Raw genomic sequence first — 26,109 nt, 5'->3', positions numbered from 1 at the left:
TTATGGAGCAGGAGCCGAAAAAATCGATTTCCAAGATTTTTCAAATTTTAATTTTTTACATATATTCATTTGTTCATAAATAACCAAAAAATTCACAAATTTTCGTACATTTTATGTAAGTTATCTGTTGCAGCCAAAATGTTGGATCTGCAAAGTGTTTTGTGAGACAACATGTATCTTATATTGAAATTTCGCAAAATGGATGTCTGTGTGATTGGTTTTGATAAAAAACGACATTTTTTAAAATTTTTTTTAAAATCCATCAAGATGGGGGGGTACTTTAAAGGTATACTATGACCATATACTAAGTCAACATTACATTATTATGAATTAAATGATATTTTTGGTCTTAATTAATTATATTTTTTCATTTAGGGGGATGGCGAAGAACTTGTTTTGTGCCTGGATGCCGTCCACCCCATGGGACATCCAGATTTAAATTTCCAAAGAATTAAAGAAGCAGGAATTGTGGCTGAATTCTTTGAAAACTGACGACACTAATGAAATCGGAGATAGCCGAGTGTGTGCTCTTCATTTTGCTAAGTCTGATTTTATGCCAAATTTGAGCACTTTTTCGAAACTTCCAGAAATCTCCCCTGCAAGGAAATTTCTCTGATCCTCTGCAATCCCATCAATAACTGTAAAAGAACCAAGATCTCCATTATCAACCTTTTTGTAAAATTCCAAAGAATAAGGCATCTAAATGTTTTAGTAAACAAACAAGGTCATCACACGATACGAAATTTACAACAAAAAGGCCAATTTATGTTTTAATAAATAGTTAAAAATATTTTTGTATTTTTATTATTGTTTTTTTTTGTTGTTGTTGTGTATGATGATATAATGTGTATACTTAAGTCATTGTTTAACACACCAAAACTTCGTCACTTTTAAAACAACGTAATCCAATGATTTTTTGTAAAATTCGTATAAATTATGAGTGTTTCAAAAAATTAGAAGTCTAAATTTTTAAAAAAATTATCTGGCTTTAGAGATTGAACAGTAAACCTTTAATAACCCTAGAAATATTTACTTTAATGCTACTTAGAGGGCTGGGGCCTGGACGCCCCCCCCCCGTCCCTCAGACTATTTACTTTACATAGATATACAGTGAAAAAAAAAATAAGCCACCAAATGACAGTAAAAATACTCTATCTAATTTCGAGTTGTAAATATTTTTTAGGTATTCCTACAAAGACGACATTTATCTTCACCGAATCTTGGAAATTATACCAACTAATTAGAGGACATGTCGTCTTTCTTTTTTCATTTGACACATATGACGTTGTGCGCAGTTGGTCGATTTTTCTGTTGCCACCTATTGTACTTGACAACCTATTTGATGTGAACTGTAAACACAGATAAGAAGGAAGCTTTTTTACAATACTTTTACGAAGAAACTAGATAAATAAATATATCTTATATAAATTAAATTCTTTTCAAAAATTTAAATTGAGTTTTTCTAATGTTTAGCACTTTGATTTTATAATAACGACAACTTACGTACAATAGGAACAAAAAATATAACTTTAATAAAAACATTAATTAAACAGTAGCACTGAGGAAAAACGTTTTAAAAAGATTCATATAGAAATTAGGTTTCTTCAAAGTACTTGAAAGATTACTGACATATTTTTATTTACCCCATATTGAAAGAGTGTCATAAGAAATTCACAAAAGTACTATTTTCACCAATATCTGAGAAGAAATGATGCTTAACTTAATTAGTCTCCCTGAATTAGTACAAATCTTGACAAAAACTTCAAACCTCGAATATAAGAAGGTTCGTAGTTAAAAACTGTAAATTTGCAGATTTTCAAAGGCTTAAAAAGCCAGTTGTGATTCGTTAATGATATACTCATTAAATAAAGGGTCACTTTTTCTTGTCAGTCTCTTGAAAGAATGACGAATTCATTTTCATTTAGTATCACAATACATTGATAAGATTTTGTTGAGCTGAGACGAAAATATTTTTGATAATGTAGCAACTCTTGGATCAAAAAGTCTAATTTTGAAATATCAAAAGTTTACACCATTAGGTTGCAAAGATAAAGGCATTGGAAAATTCGACTTTGTGGCAAAAATTACACTTTCTCTCCCAGAGAAGGGGGTGGGGGTCGCTTGGCAATTGAAAAGATGGAAAAAATACTCAATTCATACTCATTGACATATATGGCGCAGTAATAATTGCGACAAGGATACAGAATCAATTTTGTGACGCAATACCGTTACTAATTACAAGTTTTGAGCCTTCTTTGACTTTCTTTAAGGATTGTATAAGTACACGATGCAAAATTTAGCCGGGAAACAATCATTGATATTTTCCAAGCTCAGAATATTTAGATATTTTCTATATACTCATAAAAAAAATTAGGTTCCTTATTTCGGCCAGACACATTTCACTGGCCCGTAATTCCTTAACTGCTTCTTCGTGAGCAAAGCACACTTATCCAATCTGGAAAATATTTTCAAGGTTTATCTTATCAAAACTTCTATATTTTTATGTCTTACAAATTCATGCTGAATTTGAACATTTTTGGAGAAATTCGTATTTTTATATATTTTTTTCATAATTTTTAACAAGTTGGTAAAAAGGACAAAAATGTGCTAAAGTAAATATAATTTTAGCAAGAATAATCTCTAAAGTTTAATTTAAAATATATATATTACTATATAAAATATAGTTGCTGATTAAAAATCTATATTTTAAACGTTTGTTTCAAGGGCGTATTCAGGAATTTATCTAGGGAGGACTTAAACAATCAAATTATGTCATAACTTCATTTTATTTCTGTCTTTTTTTCTTTGTTTATTTTTTACCTTTTATCCTGAAGTTTCACATGCATTGTCATCAACTGGTTGGGTGTGACCTGGTGGGATGAGATGACCTGCTTGAAGAGACAAGGTTTCAGAGCTCTCTTAGAGTAGGAGAATCCTATATGATCCTCAGGACGCACACCTATACTCCTGGTCATTTAAACAATTTAGAAAAAAGCATTATTTTAGAAAATAAAAAATTGCGGCCGATGCAAGGGTACCTTTTAAATTCAGATTATAAGAGCCTTCTTGTGTAATTAAAAATTTGAAGACAGAAAATACCCTTTATAATCAAAAGTAGTTGTTAAGTACAACACTTTAATCTAGCTTAATTTAATAACGTACATATTGAAAGTAACCTTGTAAGGTAAAACTGTAAAGTATCTCTGTAACGTAAATCTGGAAAGTATTCCTGTAACGTATATCTAGAAAATATCCCGGTAAGGTAAAATGTAAAATATCCCTGTAACGTACATCTAATCTGTAATAAGTATCTGTAAAGTATCCCTGTAACATTTAACTGGAAAGTATCCCTGTGACGTATATCTGGAAAGTATTTGAGTAAAGTATATATGGAAAGTATCCCTGTGACGTATACCTGGAAAGTATTCCCGTGAGGTAGATATCCTCTAGGTGGAAAAGTGGAGTTTCCAAGGATGCCGCGTAAAGTTTGCGCGCAACTTCTCGTTGCATTAGATATCCTGTTCCACTCAGATAATTGGGAAACTTCTTCTCCTTAAACATATAGGTTGGGACGAACCACTTGTTGTGCGGGTCCTTGATAGGAACTGCATTACAGATTAAGCTGCCGACTAGAAGATTGGGTTTCCGGTTGGCCTGCGCTAATTCGTACAGTTTCCGGACGTTTATGTACATGTCGTCATCTGTCTTCAGAACATATTCAGTTCTTAACCTGGAAAAGTTAAATGTTTTAATACGAAAAATGCAACTGTATCAGTATACATGAATAAACAAAAAATTGAAAACAAAAACCATAAAATTTCAATTCAAATCAAATCTTTATTACATGAAAACTTAATTAATTTAGACAATATAATTATCTTTCTTTTATAAGATCTGATACTCGTTTTTTACTTACTTTGCAGAAATATCACAGGTATTGTTAAACCACTTCAATAACATCACAGACTTAATAGTAAGGTTGGCGTAGGTGTCAAGAAATACCTCCTGAACAAGGTTGAATAAAAATACAGTAAATCAGGATAAAAATTTCATTAGTTCAGTTTAACCTTGAACATCGGAGATATCGAAATTTTTTTTTAAATGTCGTTTTCTAACCCTACTGATAATGGAATGCCGCAGTTATTTATTTTATAAATAATTATAATTTTTTTAAAAACCTTTTATTTAACGTAAAAGTACCCAGGATTCAATCCTGTGAAAAGGATAGTGTTTGCTCGAAAAAGCACATCTCGATCGTTAGTGCTATGGTCGGCACCTCCCGGCTCATCATGGCTCAATCAAAGAAACACTCAGAAGACTTTCAATACTTTCCTAAAATAGGTTTCACGTGTCTCATACTTCATATGGAATATATAATCTGAGAAAAACCAAAATTCAAAATATAAGCTATCAAAAAAAAAAAAAAAAAACAATTTTGTAAAAATTAAATCATAAATGAGCCAGTACTTTGCCATGAAACACCTGGAAACTCAATATTCATTAAATTCTCGATTGCTTCCAGATGGGTAAAAAATACATCATGAATGGTTGAAACAGATCCACTTAAACAAATTGCATTAATTTTTTTCCTCCAAAGTCCAAAAAAGTTGTATGGAACTCTTAATAACTGTTCCTGCATATTTTGTACACATTTCTTTTCATCTACCTTTTCGATGTTGCCGAAGTTCTGGGTTTAACTACATATTAACTGCAGTATGCTTTATTCCAAAAGAAATTGGGCCTTTGCCCAAACTCAGATTTTAAAAACCCCTATATCTATACAGAACTTGCATATCTTAGATATCTCAAACTAGGATTTCTGTTAGATCAATTAATCTGAGTTTGAAATATCAAAGGTTTATACTATCAGTTTGCAAATTTGAATCCTAATGTTTTTGAAACCTCATCTAGTAGTTGTTCTGAGTTACTGGTTAATAACTATGGCCCCTACATGTTCAGATTAAAATACAATATTTGCCCCAAGTACAATTCCTTCTGGAAAGTCATCAGCATTCTCTCAGAGCCAGAAATTTAAGAGAGTATCGTTGAACGAAACTCCCGAGTTTTCTTTGTGGGGTTAATGTATTTGCGTCGATTTTAATTTACGAAATCAAAAAATAATGTAAACAAACCTCAAAAAATAATGTAAACAAACCACAGAAAATAATGTTTCTTCTCAAAAATATTGGTATCTACAAAATTGCCTGACCCAATTCTTGAAACCGGGATTACGTTACTGGGTTTTATTACAATATTCTGCCTTAAGTTTCGGGCTCCGAGTTTACAGCAATGTCCAAACCTGAATAATATCCTGATGAAGACGAGCTTCTTGTTCTATCTCCTCCTGGTATGTTCTGTTCTCCCCTTGTCCAACCAGGAACACAACCTTCACGTTCTTCATCGTATTCGCCTCCAGTCCCCAGGAACCCCTGGAGAAACAAGTTTATCAACTTGGTTGGATTAACTGCGAAACTGAACCATGGTACACATAGATCCAGAATTGCAGTTTTCAAGACTGGAACGACTTGTGTTGCTAACCCCCTTTCCCTAAGATATCTCAATTTTGTACTATTATTTTTTGAAACGATAAAGCACTTTATTTTAGCTTTCGTTTTTTTAAGAATAAATTTCCAAAATTATCAACGATTTTGGCGTGAGAGCTTTCAACTTTTGGATTACTGTGAGTATGTTTGTGGTGGTCTCGGGAATCCATTATTAAGGTCCTTTTATAATATTTTTGAATATTATATTATATATATATATATTGTACATTACAAATTGGATTGTTTCAATAAAATAATGCCCCATAATATAGCAAAAATGGATTATTGTCATGTTCAAAGCTATGTTTAATAGAAGGATAGATTTTTTAACCAAAAACAGTAAATGAAAGTGTAGATTCATTAGTCTCTCCTTTTAGGTTAGTTTTTTCTTCTTTAACTTGTCAGATGTGAACGGGGAGGGGGAGGGGGGTTCTAGCCAATGATAACAGACCAATATCAACAGCGCCTATCTTGGGTATTTTCTCAGAAATAAAACATCTTTGGGAGAGTTTTTAGACCCCTCCCAATGTTCTTAAGAATCAGCTTTTTATCTTGGTAGCTTCTCTGATCTTGATTTTACGCAGAAGTATGAGATTGCAGTTCTAGCATCTATATTCTGTAGTCCACTACACACTATTATAAGAAGATATTCAAAAATTGCAGTTCTAGCATCTATATTCTGTAGTCCACTACACACTATAATAAGAAGATATTCAAAAATTGCAGTTCTAGCATCTATATTCTGTAGTCCACTACACACTATTATAAGAAGATATTCACCTAATTGCAGTTCTAGCATCTATATTCTGTAGTCCACTACCCACTATTATAAGAAGATATTCACCTAATTGCAGTTCTAGCATCTATATTCTGTAGTCCACTACACACTATTATCAGAAGATATGGAAATGAAGTGGGATCAGAACTGTTACAGATCTAAATAAATCAGGATTTTTCGAAATTAAGGATTAAACAATAAACATCTTTAAAAAATATGAAAAAAAATAAAAATAAGATGTTTGAGTGCTGGGACAATCACGATTTTGATGGCTCTGTATTAAAATTTGTATAACCTTAGGTTGAATAATGGTAGATATGGTTGAAGGATGAATATATGCACTTGTATCTCGGGTTTGATTAGTTGGCCAAACATAGGCTAAAGGACCCTGAGAACCATTTTCAATTTTAATGGTGGATATTTTTATCACGTTTTTTGTGGATTTTCCATAATTAATGTCGTTTGTAGTTGTAGAGCTTCCATAATTAATATCGTTTGTAGTTGTAGAGTTTCCATAATTAATGTCGTATTTAGTTGTAGATTGTCCATAACCAATGTTGTTAGTAGATTTTTCATTATAAACATTGTCTGTAGTTGTGGAATTTCCATAATTAATTATGTTTGTTTGTTCCGATTGATTGCTTGACATTAGTTCCGATTGATTGCTTGACATTAGTTCCGATTGATTGCTTGACATTAGTTCTGATTGATTGCTTGATATCAGTTCTGATTGATTGCTTGATTCTTGTTTAGAAAGGTAGCTTGATGTATGATCAATTTGGTTGAGCGTTGTTTGATCAGAGCTCTTATTTTCAGCTTGTTTGATCATTGTTTGATCAGAGCTCTTATTTTCAGCTTGTTTGATCACTGTTTGATCGGAGCTTGATGCTCCTGTTTGATTTATGATTTTTTGTCCAATTTGATCGATGATTGACCCATTCTGGTCGTTTATGTTTTGGTGGAATATTTGTTCATCAGAATGTATAGTTTGTTCAATGTCCAAAGTTATGTTTATGTTGAAATGTTGATAATTTTGATGATGCATCATCAAAAATTGCTGTTCAGTCAGAATATTCAATATTAAAATTAAGTATTGTAAATGTATATTGTATGTAATGTATTGTATAGCTATAGTGCATGCAGTGGGGAACACAAAAATATGCATAAATTCCACTTTAATTTATATAATATGTTTATTATCTTAAAAAAAAATAAAGGGAAAAGGAACAGAATTTTTGCTATAAACTCAAATTTTCGAGTCCCTATATCTTTGCAACCTGACGACGTAACCCTTTGATTTTTCAAACTTAGTAGTTTGATACATCAAATGTTTATGACAGTGGGTTGCTAAGATGAAAGGGTTTGAAAATCAGAGTATGTGACAAGAACTTAATCCCATTAGTTAATGCAAAAGAATTTTATAAGAATGCAATTAGATAAAAGATTCTAAATATTGAAAATTATTTGATAAACTAGTATTTTCAATGGCGTCAGGGAATTACACGTAATTTAAATTTGTGTACTTTAAGCATCTCATCTTGACATAAACTCAAAAGATATGAAGGAATAAGGAAAAATGAATAATATTGGACGATTTTAATGATTTTCTCAAGTTGATAAATACCAGCTTTGCAAAATTTGATTTTTCTAAAAAATATATGAAAAATCCATGTCTATCAATCTTTTATCAGCAATTGAAAGAATTAGAAATATTTATGAACAATTTAGCAACGAAACAAAGAAGATTTCAATTGCAGGGAATCTTGAATTTATGGAAAAATTCAGAAATCTCATTCTTTGTGGGTTACCCTGTAAGGAATAGTAACAATCAACTTGGAAAATCAAACGCATAAGAGTCCAATAACCTCTTTCATCAAAAAAGTGTCTTGTTTATTGTTGAAACTAAAATAAAAGAATATTCTGATATTGAATTTGGTTCCCTTGTGTTTAACTGATAAAGAAGATATCCAGCTGATCATGAATATAAAGGTTAGGACGCATAATCCTAGGAGTAGTTTAGGATATCTTTTCCCTGGACCTAACTCCAGGGGGTTCGGAACATTAGATCTACTCTTCCTCCGAACCTGAAAAAATAGTATCAGCTATTAGCACTTTAATAACACACCAAACCACATTAAAGCTATCTTTATCTATCTAATCAGGGGCGTACGCCGACGGTGGTTTAACTTAGGAGGGGGGGGGGGTGAACTCTTTTTGTGGTTCACCCCCTAGCGGTCGTTGTTCTCCCCTTTAAGAAACATGTTTAAAGGGAGAAACCGACTAGAAAAAAATTTTAAACCGAGAAAAATGTTGCCTAGCCGGTCTCCCCCTTTGAGGTAAATTGTAAATATGATTAAGATCTAATTGAAAGAATTTGAAAATTTGTCATAAAATGGAAAAATTGTCATTTGATAAGAAAAAAATTACATAATAGGGGGCACAGTGCACACAGGGGGTTCCACCCCCCCCCCCACCTTATTCGCCCCTGATCTACATCATGAAACAAAAATGTAAACTTTTTGATATTTGATATTGATAAAACTTAAGAAGATTTAGAAATTTTTGAAAAATCATGATATATTACAAAGAAGTCACTAGTTGTTAGTTAATTAAGCCACACAGAAAACATTGTTATCACCAAAAACAAATATACATTATACATGATCTTAAAATGAATGAAAACGTAAAACTTAAAAGATACTATTAAGCTAAAACTAATTGTAATTATTAACAAGAAACTAAAGGAAAAGAAGAATTGATTATGAAAAATGAAGAAGGAAGAGAAGAAGATTATGGACAGGACCTGGGATATGGAAGAGGAAAAGGGGAAAGAAAAAAAGAAGATTATGAATAGGACCTGAGATATGGAAGAGGAACAGGGGAAAGAAAAAAAGAAGATTATGAACAGGACCTGGGATATGGAAGAAGAGCAGGGGAAAGAGAAGATTATGATCAGTACCTGGGATATGGAAGAGGAACAGGGGAAAGAAAAAAAGATTATGAAAAGGACCTGGGATATGGAAAAGGAACAGGGGAAAGAGAAGATTATGATCAGGACCTGGGATATGGAAGAGGATCAGGGGAAAGAAAAAAAGAAGATTATGATCAGTACCTGGGATATGGAAAAGGAACAGGGGAAAGAAAAAAAGAAGATTATGAACAGGACCTGGGATATGGAAAAGGAACAGGGGAAAGAGAATAAGAAGATTATGAATAGGACCAGGGATATGGAAAAGGAACAGGGGAAAGAGAATAAGAAGAATATGGACAGGACCTGGGATATAGAAAAGGAACAGGGGAAAGAGAATAAGAAGATTATGAATAGGACCTGGGATATGGAAGAGGAACAGGGGAAAGAGAAAAAGTAATGTTACTTACCGAACCGTTTTGTAAATGCTCCATGATTAAGTTAGAGTAAGGAGAAGAAAGATTGAACCTGTGTATCTAGGTTCACTAAACTAACTAGGCTCGACTCCAGGTTCTGTTCCATGGTTCCTAGTTAAGAATAGTTGTTTCTCTAGGAGTAATAATACCACTTAAACCGTAGAAAACATGAACTGGATTTGATCTAGAATACGAGGATGAGTTTCCAGTAGTTCTGTGTCAACCCTGATATAGGAACCTGAATTCTCTACTGATGCAGATGAGAAATAGAATTAAATTGAGAATGCGGTTTACAGATAACAGAGAATAATGTTGAGATATCAGCTGTAGCTATCTTTTTTACTAAAAATTAAACAATGTGTTTAAAGCGTGTATTTTTTATTCTATTGAAGTTATTTTGCGTCAATGCCTTACGTTTAAAGGGACTGTACAGTGTACACACTGTTTGAAGATGACGCTACAATTTTACAAGTACTTAATCATGCACTTATTGCCTAGAACAAACAAATTGTTTATCTTGGAAATATAAACGATTCGTTTCATCCTGTTTAAAAACTGTGGACGTAATTTCAATTGACCTCAAATTTTAGAGTGGAATGTCTGTCTACCAATGATACCCTTTATACGTTTGATCGATTAATACTGAAGAGATAGCCTTTTTTCTAGATGAAAATGAAGTTCCGGTAAACTGGAGTGTACAACTACACAATACACATCTCCGTCAGACCAACGTTTTAAAGGGTATTGTTGTGATTTAAAAATAAAGGGTCAAATTAAATTACGTCAACAGCATGTAAATAATCTGAGTACAGTCAGAGAAAACAGTAGTTTTTCTAGATGTTTTCAAACAAAAGAAAATAGAGCTTCTAGAAGTGGCCATTCGATATCACGAAGTTACTTGACCTTAATATTTTAAAGATAATGTCTATGTAAATAGTGTACAGTTTAATACAAGGTTGGCTAAAATTCCTAGATTTCAAAACTATTTTTCTAACACGATAAAAACAAATTGGGATCAAAAGCTTGGGGTTGTGGAAAAAGCAAAAAAGAAGTTATAATCTCAGCCTGAATTGAATACTATATTAGCAATAGAAATTTTAAAATCATTGAAATTGAAATTAAAATTGCAACGACAACGACAACGACAACTACAACGACAACGACAACGACAACGACAACGACAACGACAAGATGCTAATGATGCTAATGATGCTAACGATGCTAACGATGCTAATGATGCTAACGATGCTAACGATGCTAACGATGCTAACGATGCTAACGATGCTAACGATGCTAACGATGCTAACGATGCTAACGATGCTAACGATGCTAACGATGCTAACGATGCTAACGATGATAACGATGATAACGATGATAACGATGATAACGATGATAACGATGATAACGATGATAACGATGATAACGATGATAACGATGATTACGATGATTACGATGATTACGATGATTACGATGATTACGATGATTACGATGATTACGATGATTACGATGATTTTGATGATTTTGATGATTTTGATGATTTTGATGATTATGATGATTATGATGATTATGATGATTATGATGATTATGATGAAAATGATGATAATGATGATATTGATGATATTGATGATAATGATGATCATGATGATGATAATGATGCTAATGATGCTAATGATGCTAATGATGCTATTGATGATATTGATGATCATGATGATCATGATGATCATGATGATCATGATGATCATGATGATCATGATGATCATGATGATCATGATGATAATGATGATAATGATGATAATGATGATAATGATGATCATAATAATAATGATAACAATGCAAGACTGACACATAATCTGAATATAATACCTTCCAATGTGCAGAGGAGGGAAAGGATCAAACCATGATTTCTGAAAATAAATATAATCTTCAATATCTTGTTACTTTACATTATCACATTCAAATTCAATATCCGGCTAATAAGCATGCAAACAAAATTATTTTAAAAAATTATGAAAATTAGCTTAAATACGTAGATTAGGCATTTGATTAAACGCATTAAAAAATCAAAAGTTCATCACATTTATATGTACTTTTTGTCACACAAACAATTTCATTATTTCTTCAATTCAATAATAAGTTCATTTACAAAACATTTTAATATTTCACAGTCTTCTATTTTTCTCACAACCATCGTTAAGTTTGGAAGCAAATGATAACGAACAAGGCAAGGCACAACTGATTTACAAACTATGATCGAAACTGTTCAGTCTAAACAGATAATCTCTTCGTCGATTAAACAATCTTCTATTACTGGATTAGATTTAGGTAATCCTGATCTTCTTCGGGACACAGGCCTGGAGCTGGAGCTTGGACCTGACGTGGAGCTGATCAATGCATACCTGGAGTCAGCTCCAGAACTTCTTATGTTATCATTCTCTAAATTCTTTCCCGCGCTTCTTCCAGATTCAGATCTGTAGTGATTTGGTTCATTTCTCCTGGATTCGGAGTTGGAACTGGTCGGATATTCTGTTCTCTTTCCAATTTTAGATCTCAGGTCTCTAATCTCTCTACTCTTTCTGGATTTAGTTCTCAAGTCAGATACGGTTCTTACTCCAGATATAGACCTGGAATCAGATTCTATTCTTATTTCAAAATCCGACCTTGAGAATATTTCTGATCTCTTTTCAGATTCAAATTTGTAGTTAGAGTCTGGTTCTCTGACAGATTTAGTGTTGGAGGTTGGTTGAGCTGTTGAACCTGGTGATGAAGCTCCTGTCTCCCCTGGGGATTGTGTTGTATATATCCAGAGTAGGATATTAACCACCAGCTCAGTGGGGATAAAGTCATCGGAGAACATCTGATAATCGTCCTACAAATAACATAATATCATTAAATCAGACTATCAGGAACATCTCTTTCTATCTCCCTATTTTGATGTGATTTTCTAATCTGGGGGGGCTTTCTTTTGTTAAATACAGCGGTTCTCAGTGGACAATGCACTTATTTGTTTAACAATCTATTTTTTTGTTGTTTAACAATCTTCATTACATTTAAGCGGTATAGTTACTCAATACTCAATCATAATTCAATCCTTTTATATTATTTTTAAAATAAATGTAGTAAAGCATCTACAAGAAGATGACACAAGAAATTTAATTCCAAAATGTAGTTAAAATAAAATAATGTTCCACAAACATAAGACATACAGGGTGAGTCAAAAAAAAGTGTGATTTGCGGCGCCTGGTGCAAAATTGTACCTTTTTTTGTGAAACTCTCCTGTATGATGGTTTTTCAATTTTTAAAAAAAATTTGTAATTTTTTTTTGGTACTCCAATGGCTTAAAAGAAAATCCGTGAACCTTTTTTTCTCTCAAAATCAAAAGTTCAGAAAAGCAAAAATGTATACATTAATTATTTCTATCGAAATCTATAATTTTATAAAGATTGAATCACAGAATCACAGAAAATTCGCAAAATTGTAATAAGAAAATTCGCAATTTTTAGTTCTGGTCTAGTTTTTAAGGAAAAGTTATTTAAATTATCTAGTTCCTATCTTCTTAGTATATTCTAAAGTATTAAATATACGCTGTTCATTTGAAACCTTAAGAACCATTGAACAACTATTTTTCCGTAAAAATTATACCAGAACTCAAAATTGCGAATTTTTTATTACAATTTTGCAAATTTTCTGAGGAGGTTCTGTGATTCAATCTTTTTAATATTTTAGATTTCGATAGAAACAATTAATTTACACATTTTTGTTTTTCTGAACTTTTGATTTTAAGAGAAAAAAAGGTTCGCGGATTTTTTTTGGGGTCATTGAAGTACCAAAAAAAATTAAAAATGTTAAAAAAATATTGAAAAAAACACCATACAGGAGAGTTGCACAAAAAAAGGTACAATTTTGCAACAGGCGCCGCAAATCACAATTTTTTTGACTCACCCTGTAGATATTTAAAGAATTGTTAATATAATCTTCTATAAAGGGATTGTAGATGTTTTCTTACGTGTCTCTCTTATTGTAGTGTGGCATGACCGATTCACAAACGGTACGCTGGAGTCGTTTTCTCAACAAGAATACACAAGATATCTATTATTTTTACTTTAAAAGTGATTATTTTCAATTTTTATTCTAGAAAAAGCGACGAATTATTGATTAGATAAAGGTTTAAAGGGTACCGTTGTGAATTGGCATTTCCCCTCTTTAATAGAGTCACTTGAAATAAAGTTCTAATAATTAATTGACTGACCTGAAAAATGAGAGCCCAGTCCTTTAACCCACGGGTTTCATCGTAGTTATCCCTAATCATGTTCAGCAACGGATTTATCGAATCCAATTCCATCGCGGAGGCGAGATGACAGATAATATTATCACACCGTTCACTGCAAATATCACCGTTCTTCATTTCAAAATAGGCACGGACAAAATTCTCAAAGTTTGGATAGAGCATTAGACAGCGGAACCTTGACGAATCAAACTCATTAGATTGAATCTCAATATCGGAGTCATTATTAACCTTATACTTGGGACTCGACTCACTGTATTCAGGCTCGGCGGAAACCTGGATGTTCTCCAACTCATCTGTTTTGTCCGGAAACGAAAACCACTCTTTCTGGGGGTAAATTATTATATCTGGAGAGGAACCCCTGTTGACTGAAGAGAAAACAGATTTCTCTAGAGGATGAATTCGATTCTCCGAAGGGACGTAAGCAGATTTTGATGTTGTTAGAACAACGATATCTTCGTCCTCTGAAGAACTTGATACAATGTATGGAGGAGAGGACGGATCTGGATACTCGGTCAGGTTTTCAGCTTTCTCTGTTGGATTCAACTCCATCCGGTTTTCAGCTTGCTCTGTTGAATTCAATTCAATATTTAGGTTTGACGACATAATTTTGTAATTTGAGTTCTTCTGTTTGTCCAAAGGGGATTGTATATTCATCTCATTGCTGGAGTTAATTTCTAAATTGGAGCTTTGTTTGGAATTTTTTACGTTTTTAGACCTAGTCTTGATTCTATGAATATCCTCGATAGAGTTAACCGGAGCTATATGTTCTGTAAGATCAACCCCCTTCGGAGAGAACAAGTTCTCCAACCTGACAGAACGGAGATGAAGGTCGTGAAAAACCTGAAAAAATTAATAATTCAAACTTTAAAAATGAAGAAAAAATGTATGACATACCTCATGTGGAATGTGAAGAAGAATTGCGGGATCAGTATCTTTCTGTTGATCTGTTAATAACCAGGCAAGATCCACTGCTCCAGATATAAGATGAGTATTATCCGTCTCTTTACTCACAAACAGTTTGAGAAGAGTGTGAATATTTCTTCCAACCAAGATATTCCTTGAACCAGACCAGTGCTGTCCCAGTATATGGAGAACTTTAGATTTAGTTTCACACAGTAGAGGGGACACGTCCGTAGATGATTGGTATAAAACCATGTCATTCAAGAATCTGTATCCTTTCTTACTTTTTAGCTTCATTAAACCATCCAGGATTGGGTTAGGACAGGAACGCCAAGGATGAGCTTCCTTACAAATCCAACAGATGGGGTTCTTACAACTTCTCCGGGTATGTGGGGGTTTGTAGGGACAGGAACAAGATCTAAAATGGCGAAAATCTTGTTAAATAATGAACTACATAATTCATGCTTTGAGGAACGGTCGTTGTAATTTCAAGTGACCTTTCATTTCAAAAGAGGGACATGACCGATTCACAACGGTACCATTTCTACATTCGGTAATGGTGATGGACCAAACCTCTGTAGAGTAAAAAAAGTAGATGTTAGTTCCACATTGATTGAAAATATATTTCGGTCTGGGTAGACCCTCGTAAGTTCTTGAGATTGTTTCTGTCACAAGATTAAAAACAAAACATTTATCTGATCAATAATGTGGAAGTATCCTACATTTAATTCCAACAATTTTAGCCATATTGTAATGAGCAAGTCCATTTAAAGAGAAACCACAATTGAAAATAATAAACTTTTACATAAAAAACGATTGATATATCGTGCATTTTTGCTCAGATAGAGGATTAAAGGGTACCGTTGTGAATCATTCACACACCTCTATAAATGGATCGTCAATTGTAAAATTGCGTCTGAAGTCCCTTTATATAAACTTACTCCAAAGCTGGACATTGCATTGTTGAGTGAAGAGCAGTATTGGATTGACAAGTTTCACAGAGAATTAAGTTGGGACGAACTCCTAGTCTTAACTCAGGTTTACCAAGAACCAGAGACCGGAACAAAACTTGCATAAACCAACCACCGTGATATTCAAATGTTGCCAGGATCACATCATCGTACTTCGTCCCATCAAACTTGAAAACAGAACTGTTCTCTATCCTAACAGCAGGAACGGGAGCTCTACTAACCGTATCCGGTTGTGGTAAAACAACAGAAGCTTGTAATCTGGGTGCAAGTCTTTTTTGTGTTTGAGGCACTTTTTCTAATGTAGTCAAGAGGGCTTGTTGTTGTATCATTAGTGGGGTTGTTTCCTGTGCCTGTGGTGCAAAGGAGGAAGCAGAGGAAATCTTTTGTGGTATAGTTAAGGGTATTTGTTCTAATTTATACAAGGATAATTCCTTATTTCTTGGGAAATCCTTAGTCACGGTCTGCCTGTTATCATCATTGAGAGTTTCATCAGGGCCTGTGCTCTGAGCATTGTGAATCCTATTAACTTCCTCCTGGAATACTCCCTCGATAGAATTTCCTAACTTCTCATTCAAGTTCAATCTGTCTCTAGATATACTACTTACAATATCATCCTGCTTGTCAGTAGGTTTCCTCTCCAGTCCTAGAACGATCCCAGCAGTTGAGCTGAAAATACCGCCCTGAACCTGAAGATGGGGAATGCTCCGGGGTATTCCAATCCTATCTGGTGGCAGCTGAAGAATCCCGATCACTCCATTGGTAAACTTCACTTCAGTTTCAAGGTTTGAACAGTTCTCAAAGATAATTGTAACATGTTCCAGAAGTACAGGATGCTGCTCAAATTGAACATTCATATCACTAGAAATATTGAACACTGGAATCAGACAAAATCCGACTAAACGCAGAGGAGGGATACAGCCAAAATGAATTTGACAAGCCAATGGCTTCTTCGAATAAGCAGCAACCTCAAAACTAGATCTAATAGTTCGAACCTGAAAGGCTTGAGGCTTCTCCTTACAGAACTTGACCACAGTCATAGGTTTGGCGAAGTTACTAAGCTTCTCTTTGTGAGATGTGCATAATTCAATAATGGTGCTCAAATCGGAATTAGACTCTTTCTCTTGAATATCTTCAATACTTGGGAAATGATATATTTGTTTCTTCACCAAGTCCACAACTTGAAGAAGTGCTGTAAAGGTTGTGTAGAAGGATTTAGTGAGATCATGTCTGTCCAGAGCAGAGAGCAGAGGAGGTAGAGATAGATAGGAGTTGAAGAGAACAAGAGAACAACCATTTGTGCTCAAGTCATGAACAAAACTGAACAGAATTCTAAGCGCGGTTTCTTCAGGCACAACCTGAAAAGACCTCTCTGCATGAATGCATATATTCTTATTTTTCTTGTACTTTTCCCCGAATACTATTGATGGATCTACACCTGGTATCTGAACGGGCAGAAACAAATTATGATTAGTTCCAAAATTGTTTGATAAACACGCATCCACGGCAGCTAGGTAGTACTCGCCATTGACCTCCATGTACCTGATGTTCAAGAAGCAGATGTGTCCAGGGAGAACAGGGAGAATAGAGATCATATTCCGAGTTTCAATTTTTAAACAATTCAGCTCAAGAAAATCCTCCTCTCTTGAAACATTATTGATATATTCCTTCAAAATAAACTGACTCTTTATAGTTTTATCTATTGTATATTTTGGTGACCATATATGTTCAATTATATGCTTACTTTCTTCCTCTAAGCAATCCGCTATATCCAACAGAAAATCAGGCATCTTACAAGCTAGGTTCAAGCCAAGCCGATGGTTTTCCATAACTCCGATATGAGAGACATAAACTTCCACTTTTCTTTCCATATTACAACCCTCGACAAGCTTCTGAAACACTCTGGCCTCGTCCCAGTTTTTAAAAACGAGAATATTATCCTTACATCGTTTAGAAAAACTACTCACAAGATTCTTGATTACAGAGATGGGTTTAGCATTTACACTATCAATGATGATTTTACCATTGTGATGTGCAACAAAATCCTCTACTTCTAAACCAGCTTGTCTTAGGGTATGTGTATCCAAATGGGAGGGTAGAACAGCTCCGTCGAAAATCTCATCCTTGTGAGTCATAGAGATCTTGAGCGGAATTCTCTGTAATCCCTCCGTAGCTGAATATTCGTCTAGTGTAAGGAGACCTATTGACCAGAAATTAAAACCTGATTTATTTACCCTGGATTTATCTCCATCCACATGGCTCCAAATTATTCTTTCTGCTTCATTTTCAATGTTGAGATGCTTTATGATCTCAAAAGCTGTGAATGCATAAAATGCTTCAGCAAACTTGGCAACAAATATTTTATAGCTTAATCTGGTTTTGTTCTCTACTATTTGTGTTTTGGACGGTATTTTCGTAATAATTTTGAAAATATACTTTGCCATGGATTCAGAAGTAAAGAATATTGTGACTTTGTTTGAATACATTGGGATGTAATCAAGATCTTCGAAAACATCTTTATTTTCCTGGTCATCGCCAGCTTTGTTTCCCGAGTCTTTGTGAACAATTGTTGAACTTGAATTCTCCTTAACAGGTTCTGATTCAATATTGTTTTCATCGCCATTTTCATCTTCACCCAAGATCTAAATAAAAAAAATAAAAAAATCTAAGTTTTTTTTCTCAAATTTTCTTCTTTTAAATAAAATTGAAAGGGGTCACAACAAAATGTATAAAAAACCTGAAACTTTTCTGGAATGTTTTCGTCCAATAGTGGAGTGGTAGACTCTCTTTCAGTAACAGGCAATGTGTCCTGCTCAGAAGGAAATGTTTTACCATATAAATCAGAGTTAACCAGGTTTAAACGTATTTTAGTCCGTTGCTGGGAGAAACTATCAACCAGAGATGTTTCCGATAAAGTTGATTCCGGGATAGGGGTACTCAGACTTTTAATAGGATACATGACTTGGTTGTCATATAGAGACGGATTAACATCTGAATACTCGGGATAAGCTGTTGGAAAAGATTCAGCTTCTAGGTGAGACTGGCTGAGATCTGTTTGGAGGAGAATAGGAAGTGTACTGGTTGAGAAACTGGATTGTGCAGGGAAAACTGTTGAACCACATATCTGCTCAGATTGAATCCAGCTCGATTGTGGTTCTTGAACCAGTATACTGCTCAGATGTGGAACGGTTTGATGGCTTAGAGGTGGAATGGTTTGATGGCTTAGAGGTGGAATGGTTTGATGGCTTAGAGGTGGAATGGTTTGATGGCTTAGAGGTGGAATGGTTTGATGGCTCGGAGGTGGCAAGGTGAGATGGCTCGGAGGTGGCACAGTGAGGTGGTTCGGAGGTGGCACAGTGAGGTGGCTCGGAGGTGGCACAGTGAGGTGGTTCGGAGGTGGCACAGTTTGATTATCAGGAAAACTAGGAGAAGGATAAACTTGATTTGAAAGCAGGGAGGGGTTGCCAGGATTTTGGGTCTGAATTGTTGGATTAGATTGCAGTGGTGCGTTCAGAATCGAATACCATTCACTGGAAAAAAAAGGATATTAAAGAGTTAGCATTGGTTATGATAGAAAGTATTAAACTGGAACGAATAAAATTATTAAAAATTATTTTCAGATTATGTTTATCAAGTTTCAGTCGAATAAAATTATTAAAAAGGATTTTAAGATTATGTTTATCAAGTTTCAGTCGAATAAAATTATTAAAAAGGATTTTCAGATTATGTTTATCAAGTTTCAGTCGAATAAAATTATTAAAAAGGATTTTCAGATTATGTTTATCAAGTTTCAGTACCAAAGGCATGCAACTCTGAACATCCTAAACTCCAGGACAAGATCTATTCATATCACCTGTAGCATGTTTGCCTTTGATCCCTAGATTTTGGCGAGGGTTCAGCGTTCTTTCTTGGCCGATCTCGATAAGGACTAGATCTTGATCTTCGGCGAATTAATGATCTGGATCTGGGGCGTCGCCTTGATTTTGATCTTGATCTTGATCTTCGGGACCGTTGTCCGCTCGAAGAAATCCGCGACCTCAAATCAGTTTTGGGATTTTGACGGGAGGCTGGACTTGGTCTAGAGGATTTACGTTTGGCTGCACTAGTTCTACGGGATTTTCGAAGGGCTGGACTAAATTTACGGGACCTTCGAGGGGCTGGACTCGAACTAGGAGATTTACGAGGGGCTGGACTAGATCTAGGGGATTTATGAGGGGCTGAACTGGATCTAGGAGATTCACGAGGGACTGGACTGGGCCTGGTGGATTTTCGAGAGGCAGGACTGGATCTGGGGGAATGACGAGAAGATGATCTAGATCTAGAGGTTCTGCGATGATAAGTTTTAAATTTTGGGCTGCGGCATAATTTCTCACCATCCGTTCCGTGAGCATTAAGAGGAGACTGTTGTGATCTTTTACTGGTCGCAGCAGATTTCATGATTTTAAAACTTACTAAAGACGAACTTTCTTCTACTATAGGTTCGGAGACGTGTTTTTTCTGTAACAGGGAGTATGAGGTGTAAATCAATGAAGCACCTGAACAAGATTTACTTGATTCTTCGGTTTTCTCCCCCGATCCTCCGGGTTTCTGCCCTAATTCGCTAGGTTTTTGTCCCGATTCTTCAGGTTTCTGCCCTGATTCTCCGGGTTTCTGCGCAGATTCTCCAGTTTTCTGCCCTGATTCTCCAGGTTTGTCCCCTGATTCTCCAGGTTTGTCCCCTGATTCTCTAGGTTTCTGTCTTGATTCTCTGGGTTTCTGCCCTGAATCTTCGGCAGTTTCATCTAAACAAACTATCTCATCCGAACCTTTCTCTGTCCCGATCTTATGACGACTCTTCTCAATTTTCTTCTTCTTTTTACTTTTTTGCTTTTCCTTCAGTTGATCCAACTTCTCATTTATCTGTAATCAAATTATTGTTCTGTTGTTAAAAAATAACTATTTTACTACAGATTGAAAGAATTCGATTTCTATGAACTTGAAATGATTAATATCATCATCAGGTTGAAAATATATTTGGATTATCATAATTATTAAAGAAAATCCCATCAATCAGATAAATCGGGGTTGGTTAAGAATAGGCAAGTGACTAGTTAATTTAAAACTCAATCCTTTATTAAAGAAAGTTTCTGCAACAAATAGAAAAATATGATTAAATGGAACGTAAGCCTAATTTCAAGTAACCCGCTATGCACAGAGGGAAATGTCCAATTTACAACAGTACCCTTTGAACTATGACAGATTATCTCTAAAATATTGTTCAACGTGCCGGAAAACTGGAGTAAATATGCTAGCGTACAGTGTGAGCAGCTGAAAATACATATATTCTTCCAAAATCCCGAATATGTCCAAAGCAGTTTTCAAATATTTATTTTCTACGCCTTTTAGAAAGTAAATATTAATATTTCTTAATAAAACAGCTTGCAAAAAATGTGTTATACTCTTGCAAGCGTTTCTGCTGATAAACAAGGATATGTCCGCCATCTGGATCAGTCCGATACAGGGGCGCAAATAAGGATTTTCTAGGAAGGGGGGGGATAAATTTTAACATTTTGCGCACGTAGCTCGCCGATTATTTTCTTACCCCCCCCCCCCCTAGACCATGTACAACCCCATTCATGATTTATATCAAATTATGGGTTTTAGCTGAGTTTCATTTCAATTTCCCGACCATTTCTGGGATTAACGAACTCTATCAAATAAAAGGCTACTTTTACCACCTTCCAGCTTTCACCTGACTTAATTTATACCCTAATAAAGGTTGTTCATTATAAATTGAGACTCTTTAAACAGCTTACAAAATAGCAGATCCATCAATACGAAAAATTCGCGATGATCAGCTATCTCCTATTTCATTTGCTAACATTTTCTCTTTGAATACATTGTAAAGCAAAAATAAAAAATTTGCGGATTTTATAAAAAATTTCGTGGATTTTCAAAATTATAAAAAATCGAGTTTCGTTAAAAGCAAATCTATATATAAATTTAGCTTGTCTGTTTGTCTGTTTGTCTGTCTGTTTGTATCCAATAAACGTCAAAACGGCTAAACCGATCGGGCCCAAATTTTTTGTGGGACATCTAGGGACTCCAGGGAAGGTTTATGAATCATCAAAATTTCAAATATTTGTCTCCATCAAAATTCGATCGTCATTAAATTTTTTAAAATTTTGAAAATCCGCGAATTTTTTTGTGAAAATCCGCGAATTATTTTTGTTTTGTTTTACGATGTACACAAAGAGAACATGTTCACAATTAATTTAGGAGATGGGCGCGAAGCGCCCTCTAAGGCTAGAAAGAAGGGCGCAAAGCGCCTTGAATTTCTAGTCTATATATAAATTTGGATTGTCTGTCTTTCTGTTTGTTTGTATCCAATAAACGTCAAAACGGCTGAACCGATCGGGCCCAAATTTTTTGTGGGACATCTAGGGACCCCAGGGAAGGTTTATGAATGATTAAAATTTTAAATATTTGTCTCAATCAAAATTCGATCTTCATAAAATTTTTTAAAATTTTGAAAATCCACGAAATTTTTTGTGAAAACAGAGCAGAGCTGAAAACTTTAGAATGATGGATATCGGGATTAAGGCTTAATCCACTCTTTTTCTTAATCTCGAGATTAAATATTGCTTGTTCTCCTCTCATTTTTAATCTCCAGATTAATTTTCCGATCAGGATTAAGGATATCCCATTCTAAAGTTTTCAGCTCAGAGCTGAAAACTTTAGAATGGAACATCCTTAATCCTGATCGGTTAATTAATCTGGAGATTAAAAATAAGGGGAGAACAAGCATTATTTAATCTCGAGATTAAGAAAAAGAGTGGATCAAGCATTAATCCCGATATCCACCATTCAAAAGTTCCCAGCTCTGAAAACTTTAGAATGGGATATCCTTAATCCTGATCGGATAATTAATCTGGAGATTAAAAATGAGTGGAGAACAAGCAACATTTAATCTCGAGATTAAGAAAAAGAGTGGATTAAGCCTTAATCCCGATATCCACCATTCTAAAGTTTAATCCTGACTTCTAGATCCGAATATCCACTGTGGAAACTTTTCATTTTAGTCCTTAATCCAATCTTTTTCTCTCTCCTTGGATATCCGTTAATTGTTTTCTCCACTGAGAATATTTCTGTTCTCTCATTGGTTGCCCGTTTTTCTCTGATTGGCTGCTACAGTTTCTCAGATGATTAAATATTAATTTGAATTTTATCGTTTTTCATACACTTTTAAGATAATCTTGCAGGATTATGTTAATCTGGAGATTAAGAAAAAGAGTGGATTAAGCCTTAATCCCGATATCCACCATTCAAAAGTTCCCAGCTCTGAGAACATTGTTCACAATTAATTTAGAAGATGGGCGCGAAGCGCCCTCTACGGCTAGTGTTTTAAATTTCAATCATACTTGAACTTCCCTGAGGTCACGTAAGGTCCCACAAAAATTTAGGCCCGATCTGTTCAGCCGTTTTTACATTTATTGGATACAAACAAACAAATAAACAAGCAAAGTATATATTCATCATAGAGAAGATTAAGGACATAAAAGAGGAGTTGATGAAAATAATTTTGGTAAGTTCTACATCAAAAACAAATCTATGTGACTTTGTTAAAGTTGATTGAGTAAGATTATCTGCGCGAAGCGGCAAATCTTTTATACATTTTTCCTCTTAATTGTAATCATGGACATGTCCACTACTCAGATATTAAGGATACTGTTATGAATGGGACACGCCACTCTAAAAATGGAGGGTCACTTGAATTAAGCCTGCAGTCTATTCAAAGAACTTTATGATTAGAAGAAATTACCTTTTTAAAAAAAATTACAAAATGAAATAAAAAATGTCAAGACATTTTTCATATTTGACAATCTATGCAATAATTTTCCTTGAGGAGAAGGATGCTAGCAAAATTAGTAACATCATCTGAACACTTTGCAATCCCTTCAATATCTGTACTTTTCTTACTTCCTGGTGAGTCAAGGTCTTCATCTGAAGTAGTAGTAGTAGAAGTAGTTGTGCTTTCATCCACTTCTTTATCAGTTGGCGTCTTCCTGTTCAATATTTACAAGTTGAGATAGTAAATACCATGTTGCAATAGATTCAGCATAATGTTAATATTTTGTTTCATAGATTTTTTACCTTTTACCTCTTTAAATATTTTTCAATTTAGAAGAAGATAATTTCGCAGATTTTTCATAACCATGAAAAGAATTATTTCGTTTACTTACCCTGTATTCGGTTTTCTGGGTTTACTTGGTTGTATTTCTAAAATACAAAATGATAAATAGAGTAAAATTTTAATAATCCTTCAGACATTAAAAAAGAACTTACTTTCTAATAATGCTCGGGCCAATGATCGTCTTGATTTTGATGATGATTGTTCAAGATGATTTTCTATTCTTCGACTCAATGACGCGCAGTCACTTGTTGGAGCCACACTACACAAGGTTCGAGGCGACAATGATCTTGTAGGTCGTGGACGGGGTCCAGGTGGTAGGGTATCATCAACTTTTCGTATTTTTCTTCCGGACGAGGTTCCTTCTGATGTCAAAGGATCGGAAGTGTTAAATTTTCTTTTTGCTCGAGAAATCGAACCTGTTGCAAAATCATCGGCATCGTTAACCCGATCACCAGTTTTCCTCGGTTTATGAGATGCAGATTTTTTATTCCGATTTTTTGGAGGTGTGTTATCGTCGGAAGAAATCTTTCCATCAGATGATGACAAACTGGGAGTTGACTCCCGTGACTTCCTACTTTTCTCCTTACATTTCGTTTTAGATTTCGTTTTTGGAATCGCATTTTTAATCTCCTTTTCGCAGACCACGCTCTCATCAGATGATATAATTAGATATTCCGGAGTATCTTGGATATTATTATCCGGGGATTCCGTTTCCGAAAGTCCGTCCGGAGTATGATGGATGATAAGACTTGTATCCGGAGAATTAGAATATCGTCTCGCAGCAGTAGTCTTTCTCTTGGAACCTAGAAGCAGATTTTTTTCTGAGGCAATTTGGCGACTTTTTATAACTATATTTTTCTGAGGGTATATAAAGTTTTTACTCATAATTTGAAGCCCATTTAAAAATATATCACTTTATGTATTGGAAATTTTGTGGGAAGCATGAAAAAAACATTTTAAATAGTATAGACCCAATACCCATGTAAGTACATTCATCAAAAAATGCAACATGTATGATCTATTTAATTCAATAAAAAATCAAAGATTAGTCACCTTTATTGAACAAACCTTTAAATACCAACCTGCAATTGATGTGGTCGGTCTCTCTTCCAAGTTGTTGAACCCAGTTTCATTATCTCTTCTGTCAATATTATGATTGGTGGAGTGATGAATTTTATCACTATTTGGCAGATTTTTGGAGGACATTGGACCAAATTATTGTAGGATTTAATAGGAAATGTTAAAATCATTTGGGAATTCCGGAGGGTTATTTTTAGCCATTTGCCTATTAAATCCGCATTTTTCTGAAAAGACTAGATTTCAGACTTTATCTCGAAAACCAGAACGATTAACATACTTCGTGCATAAAGTGTGCAAATTTGTGTTAAAAAATAAAAATATAATTAAAAATGTTCTAATTTTTTGTACATAATTGAGCAAATGTGATCACAATAGATAAGTGCTGTTCCTGAAAAGACTTATCAACATTTGACCAAGTGACCCTTTATTCAAAAAATACCATCACTGATTAAACATTAGTTTGTATTAACAAATATCTCCTCGTGTTTTTTAATTGGAAATTGCTTATCATACAGGGTTACCCACAAAAAATGAGAATGCCAAGACGACTGTTCGGCAATTATATGACCTTCTTTTATAAGTTAATGGTTAAGACTAAAAACCTAATTCAACCTTCAGGTTTAAAGGAGTTTAAGGTCGTCATTGAATTTTTCCCCTTACAGAGAGGAACCTGACGGCAAAAGGGTCACTTCATGTTACGTTGTAAAATGTAAATTCCTATAAAACCTAAAGTGGCACTTTGAATTGAAATACTTGATTGATTGATTGACTTTGTACTTTCAGATTTCACAGATATCAATCATATATATATTTAAAAAAGATGGTCTTACTGTCTCAAGGTTTAGAATTTACAGGAACAATTGTGGATATCTGTCATACGAGGGAGGGGGTGCAGAGGCGCCATGATCCCCGCAAAAATGATCTCCGAACCTCAGGATTTGCAGAAATACCTCCCGGCCCCGCAAAACTGGTCTCCCAGCCTCAGTGACGTCACCAAG

The 26,109-nt window shown here is 34.5% G+C and overlaps 2 protein-coding genes across 7 annotated transcripts; both read right to left on the bottom strand.

Moving 5' to 3' along the window:
• Nucleotides 1-1,767: 1,767 nt before the first annotated feature.
• LOC111695909 (beta-1,3-galactosyltransferase 1) lies at nt 1,768-11,655 on the bottom strand. Of its 5 annotated transcripts, XR_002763966.1 has the most exons (11): nt 11,569-11,655; nt 9,758-9,816; nt 8,262-8,405; nt 6,617-6,709; nt 6,388-6,479; nt 5,300-5,429; nt 3,917-4,005; nt 3,416-3,730; nt 2,821-2,967; nt 2,089-2,455; nt 1,768-1,990 (listed from the first exon to the last, which is right to left on the bottom strand). XR_002763966.1 is itself a non-coding variant. In XM_023465376.1 (10 exons), the coding sequence occupies exons 2-10, from the start codon at nt 9,809-9,811 to the stop codon at nt 2,380-2,382; spliced, it is 1,140 nt and encodes a 379-aa protein (XP_023321144.1). In that variant the 5' UTR covers nt 9,812-9,816; nt 11,569-11,655; the 3' UTR covers nt 1,768-2,379. The 5 variants fall into 5 exon arrangements, 4 of the variants coding, with proteins under 4 accessions (XP_023321144.1, XP_023321147.1, XP_023321145.1 ...); XM_023465376.1 differs by having other exon boundaries at nt 1,768-2,455; XM_023465379.1 differs by having other exon boundaries at nt 1,768-2,455; nt 9,700-9,816; nt 11,569-11,609.
• On the bottom strand, nt 11,607-26,020 carry LOC111695907 (uncharacterized). 2 transcript variants are annotated; one of them, XM_023465375.1, is made up of 11 exons: nt 25,942-25,990; nt 25,114-25,508; nt 24,184-24,834; nt 24,081-24,117; nt 23,738-23,903; nt 19,712-20,757; nt 18,596-19,388; nt 15,832-18,500; nt 14,885-15,308; nt 13,952-14,830; nt 11,607-12,571 (listed from the first exon to the last, which is right to left on the bottom strand). In XM_023465375.1, exons 2-11 carry the CDS (start codon nt 25,235-25,237, stop codon nt 11,966-11,968), a joined length of 7,395 nt encoding a protein of 2,464 aa, XP_023321143.1. In that variant the 5' UTR covers nt 25,238-25,508; nt 25,942-25,990; the 3' UTR covers nt 11,607-11,965. The 2 variants fall into 2 exon arrangements, with proteins under 2 accessions (XP_023321143.1, XP_023321142.1); XM_023465374.1 differs by having other exon boundaries at nt 25,114-26,020.
• Between the last annotated feature and the right edge of the window lie 89 nt (nt 26,021-26,109).

This window comes from Eurytemora carolleeae, unplaced genomic scaffold (assembly GCF_000591075.1).
Source record: "Eurytemora carolleeae unplaced genomic scaffold, Eaff_2.0 scaffold142, whole genome shotgun sequence".
NCBI lineage: Eukaryota > Metazoa > Arthropoda > Copepoda > Calanoida > Temoridae > Eurytemora > Eurytemora carolleeae.
The sequence above is the reverse complement of the archived record's forward strand: the minus strand, read 5'-3'. Positions and strand labels throughout refer to the sequence as shown.